At 48.8% G+C, this 5,021-nt stretch overlaps 1 protein-coding gene across 4 annotated transcripts in view; it reads left to right on the top strand.

The window, feature by feature from the left end:
- Positions 1 to 59: 59 nt before the first annotated feature.
- The window catches only part of NABP2 (nucleic acid binding protein 2), a 6,086-nt gene continuing 1,124 nt past the window's right edge, over positions 60 to 5,021 (top strand). For 2 of the 4 annotated variants that reach the window (XR_012493946.1, XM_019742291.2), the window contains exons 1-6: positions 1,556 to 1,687; positions 2,080 to 2,182; positions 2,581 to 2,719; positions 2,826 to 2,897; positions 3,079 to 3,160; positions 3,252 to 3,315. Coding sequence is in view for 3 of the 4 variants with exons in the window: in XM_019742291.2 (XP_019597850.2) it covers positions 2,104 to 2,182; positions 2,581 to 2,719; positions 2,826 to 2,897; positions 3,079 to 3,160; positions 3,252 to 3,315 (436 nt within the window). In the remaining variant the exon portion in view is untranslated. Of the gene's footprint in view, positions 329 to 1,555; positions 1,768 to 2,079; positions 2,183 to 2,580; positions 2,720 to 2,825; positions 2,898 to 3,078; positions 3,161 to 3,251; positions 3,316 to 5,021 lie in introns of those variants that run through there. The other 2 variants (XM_019742293.2, XM_019742292.2) reach the window with 2 other exon arrangements.

Raw genomic sequence — 5,021 nt, 5'->3', positions numbered from 1 at the left:
GTCACCAAACCCCACCTCTTGGTTTTAACTCAAACCTAGACTAGAAGCTACGAGCGGCCAACGAGGAGAGAGGAAGGCTAGCCAGACCTCCGCTCTAGACCGGAAGTCTCTATAGCCATTTGGGAGGGAGAACTCTATGTTCTTCCCAGTGGGAACGTCAGGGGCTGATTCCCGAGGCTGACTCCCCTGGAGGGCGAGACTTCGCTTTGGAGGGGCGCACGTGTGTGGTATCCTAAGGCTGAAGCGGCGTGGTGCGAGATCGTCTCGAGTTGGCTAGCCTGCATTGTGACCCGCCATCTGCCCGGCCTTTCTCATTTCCAGAGCTGTGGTCAGCATCTCGGAGTCTCCCGACCCTATGATTCATAGTCACGAGAGTGGATACTGTCTCAACCTGACGACCACGGGGTGGGGAACGGGGAGTGTCTGATCTGACCGCAAGGCTTTGATCTAGGAAATCCAAGTGTTGCCCTCCTCTCTCCTAGCCGCACTCCTACCGTTATCTACGTTGGTTCTCTGAACACTTGTAGAGTTACCTGAAACACCTAAGGGGAGAAAAGGGAGATAAAATGTTCCTCTCTCTGGGTTGTTGTTTGATTTCCTTAGGATACAACACCGTGGTTGGGGGTGTGGGCGGGAGAGAACCTGAGCTCTGAGGATAGTCAAGGTCCTGGACCCTAAAGCGCTTTAGTAGAAGGTAAGGGATTAATTTAAGCAAGTGAAGGCACTACAATTACATGACCTCTTAGGCTAATCTGAAGCTAATATTTGTTATGGATATTCGCTAAGTAAATGATAATACACATTTATGTGCATTTATTTATATGTAACTGATTTATACACATTACTGAGAAAGCTACCTTTTGTTGACTGACAAGTCTCAAAGGAAACTAAAGGCTCCAGACTCCTTTTCAGTCATGGGGTGGAACCCTGACATCGAGTGAGGTAAGTACATTAGGAACAGATGCCTTTTGAACTGTGAAAGGGACTAAAGTAAATATTGTACTCTGCCCCGTGTCCCATTTCTTCGAAAAGAGTGAGTCTGCCTATTGTCTGTGGTGTGAATGCCACTTTTCCCAGAGACCCTGATCAAGCTAGATAGTGCATTAAAGATGAAGGGCCCCAAATCGGGAATAAAGATGAGGGTTAGAGCAGTGGGAGAAGAGGAAACTCTCCTGTGTGCTAGGCACTGCTTTTTATATAATTTGCTTGTCTGCAAAATGGAATTGAATATTTAAGAACTGTCAGGAAAAGAAGTGAAGCACTAAGGTGGGGTTCAAACTTATGTCCGCCGGATTCCAAAACCCTTGATCCTTTTTCCACTGTGTCACGTCTAGGAGAGAAACAAAATCTTAGATCTTAAGTGCACATTCCATCACGGAAAGGAAAATTGGAACCCGAGGCGCCCCCTGGTGGTGTACCTTTCTCATTGCGGAGCCCATCAACTCCCAGGCTCCTTTAATATCTGAAATACGCCCCCTTCGCGGCTCGCGAAACTCGGGTCCCGATTGGCTGGGCGGGGGCCAGCGGGGCGCGCCAGGGCTGCGTTGATTGGCCGGAAGAGGCCAGAGGGAAACTTCCGGGAATATCGGCACTCCCGCGTTCCATTGAGTGGCATCCGGCGGCAGCGGGGCATGTGGCTCCCCCTGCGGGCGGCTAGTCAGCATACACTGTCCAGCGGTCGGCCTGGGTGGGTGGTGGGCTGCGGGTGGGGGAGGGGATGGACCGAGTCCCGGGTTGTCCGGATGAGGGTTCGAGAAGGTTTGGACAGTAAGATTCCATTCCCTGACTCTGCACCGGGTTCCCTACCCACGTCTCCGTCGGCTCCCCCACCTCGGGGCTTGAGACTAAAAGAGCATCCCGGGAGGGGGCCTTCCAGTCCCGAAGCAGCCTATACAGAGACCCCCAAATTCTGATCTTGAAGTTGGAGGCCCCCGGGGAAGTTCGTTTCTAATCTTTTAGAAGAGTTGGAGGGTTTGAGGCAGCCTGACCCCAGTCAAGTGTCTTAGATAGACCTTGGGAAGTGGAGCTTCGGAAGAAGGCTCCAAGCGTTGAGCGTTCATCCCCTTTTCCCCCTTCTAGGTGGGGTGCTGAGGCTCGGGCAGCATGACGACGGAGACCTTCGTGAAGGATATTAAGCCCGGGCTCAAGAATCTGAACCTTATCTTCATTGTGCTGGAGACAGGTGGCTATGTTGGGGCAGTGGGCCCTCTGCGCGGGTTCTTGAGGTTGGGGGACAGAAGGAGGGAACACCGACTCCGTTTTTAACTTGCTCCGTGGGTGGCAGGGCACACCCCAAGACTTGGCTCACGCGGAATCACTCTCCTAGTAGACCCGAGCCCCTAAAGTTGCAGTGAAGTGTAGGGTAGATGGAACTCTTGGCCAGATTCAAGCCTCCAGTGCCACGCGGGCCTCTTTCTATTCAGGGCCCTCTCCATGGTGCTGGCCCCTCCACTTCCCACTCCCACCCCAAGGTGCCCTAGAGATTTGGCTTTGCCTTCTTTGTACGTCTTGTCCCTCACCCCACGAATATCAAGATCTCATTCTTCTGACCCCCTTCTCCCATTAAAATGTTCCCTCCAGGCCGAGTGACCAAGACAAAGGACGGTCACGAAGTTCGGACCTGCAAAGTGGCAGACAAAACTGGCAGCATCAATATCTCCGTCTGGGATGATGTGGGCAACCTGATCCAGCCAGGGGACATTATCCGGCTGACCAAAGGGTAAGCCAGCTTGTGATGTCTGGCTATCCAAGGGCAGTAATCATCAAGAGAGTGAGATTAACAGTCCCTGTAACTCTTCTGAATCTTGCATTTTGTGCCCCCAAAGGTACGCTTCGGTGTTCAAAGGTTGTCTGACACTGTACACTGGCCGTGGGGGTGACCTTCAGAAGATTGGAGAGTAAGTACTGTCTTGGGGATTGGGATAGAGAAACACCAGGCCAACCGGGGGACGTTTTAAAGTTTGCAAGGAGGCAGCGTAAGGGTGAGCAGTCCATGTGCCTATATCTGGACCTTTCTGAAGCCTCCAGCAGTGGCCCAAAGGATGGGTCTGAGCCTTTAGCCACTTTCTCCCCTTGCAGATTCTGTATGGTTTATTCTGAGGTTCCTAACTTCAGTGAGCCCAACCCAGAGTACAGCGCCCAACAGGCACCCAACAAAACGGTGAGTCCTATGGCCCTGACGTGGGAGAGGGCAGGTCAGGAAAAGAAGCAGGGTAGGGAGCAAGGTCTGAGTGTGTAATCTGTGCCTTCAGGTGCAGAACGACAGCAGCCCCACAGCTCCCCAGCCTACCACCGGACCCCCTGCCGCTTCTCCAGGTAAACCTGTGCCCTTCCATCTGCTGGTCTGCCTAGCTCCTCTCCTCTTCCCAGCCTGGAGCGATGGCACTGCCCTCATCCCTTTTCTAAATCTCTCTTCTCTCAATATATCCCATTCCACCCAATCCCAATTCTTCTCCCAGTTCTTTTACAAGTCCCTGTGGTGAAAAGGTTTGGGGGCCTTTTTCTCACTGCTAGAGCTCTGGGACCCTTTTGCCACTACCACTCAAAGGCAAAAATGAGGACGATTTCTCCACAAAGATAGCACTCCTTCATTCTGGCTGTTTCTCTCTGCTTCTTCTATGGCAGCACGTTTCCCTTTCCACTTGCCCATTTTTACTTATTATATAATTGTAATACATGGTTTTACTTGTATGACCAACATGAAGTCCACACTACAGAGTTTTGGAGCACTAAATAGTTCCTTTTTGGAGTCACCACTCTTCTTGAAATTAAAGGTCCTGCTTCTCGGCCTTGGCCCTCAGGATTACGATTCTTCCATCTCATGTACTTCAAGCCCTTGCTTTTGGTCTCTTGAGGAATTGGGGCCTTACTGCAAATCATCAGGTTTTGATTAGAATCACTCACCAATACCACCTCCTCCGTCCCCTGGCTTCTCCTCAAGAACCTGGTTTTAATGCTCCTTCTTCTTCTGGGTCATCTCCCAACTGACCCTACTGCTCCCTGGGTATTTGGTTCTCTCTGGCCTCGGATTTGTGCTTTAGGTTTCTCCCTGGGACACTAGACTTCAGGCGGCCTCTACTCTTCCTCAGTTTGTGTCTGCATCCCGTTACCATGGTTTTCAGAATTGTTTGTGTCAGAACCACTGGGGATCATGTGTTTTTTGGAGACACCGTGAAATTATATCTAATTCCACCACAAAAATTAGCATCCATGTTTTCAACTGAAAATATGACTATTACATATTTTCAGATCTCCATAACTACATAATTTATAAAAATATTTTAAATAAGGTACATTTAAGCCTGTTTGCTCCTGATATTCATTTGCCAGATGTTTATTCACTCTGTCTTCTTCCAGTTGGTACAACAGGCTTAACAACAAAAAAAAAAACATGTCTGGCATTAAAAACTTAACATTGACTTTCTGTACACTCTCTGAACTTTTTCTGTGAGTTGAGGAAAGGGCATTGTTCTTCAGTTTTGGCTGCAGATATCTTCGTCTGGTGAAGCATCAGGGCTTAACCAGGATATGGTCTGAGAAGCACTAGCCTATGACTCCTACGCCATTTAGGATTCATAGTGCTCTATGTATGTGAGAGGCAGGCCTCTGCCTTCATTTAACAAACTTTTATAGATGAGGAATGCCGAGGAATGCCAAGGAATAAAACACAGCATCTGCCTTTAGGAGCTTGTAGTCTATGAAGGAGAGAGTCACACAGATGATGATTATAAAACACTGTAGTGAGTGCAGTGATAGTGACATGCACAGTTATGGGAGCTCAGGAAGTCATCTCACATACCTGGCTCTATCAAACATTTAAAATATACACACAAATGTTACGTATTATTTTGAGGGTGTGAGAGTATGTATAATATTTTTTTTGCTTATTCTTATTTATATTCTCCAAAATGAACATGTGTCATCGTGATACACACCATACCTTTTTTTTTTAAAGGTCCTTCTTCTATTATAACACAGAAACTTCAGGCCCTTCTACTTCCCAGGCTTCTCCAGTTTTACAG

This window comes from Rhinolophus sinicus, linkage group LG02 (assembly GCF_036562045.2).
Source record: "Rhinolophus sinicus isolate RSC01 linkage group LG02, ASM3656204v1, whole genome shotgun sequence".
NCBI lineage: Eukaryota > Metazoa > Chordata > Mammalia > Chiroptera > Rhinolophidae > Rhinolophus > Rhinolophus sinicus.
The sequence above is the reverse complement of the archived record's forward strand: the minus strand, read 5'-3'. Positions and strand labels throughout refer to the sequence as shown.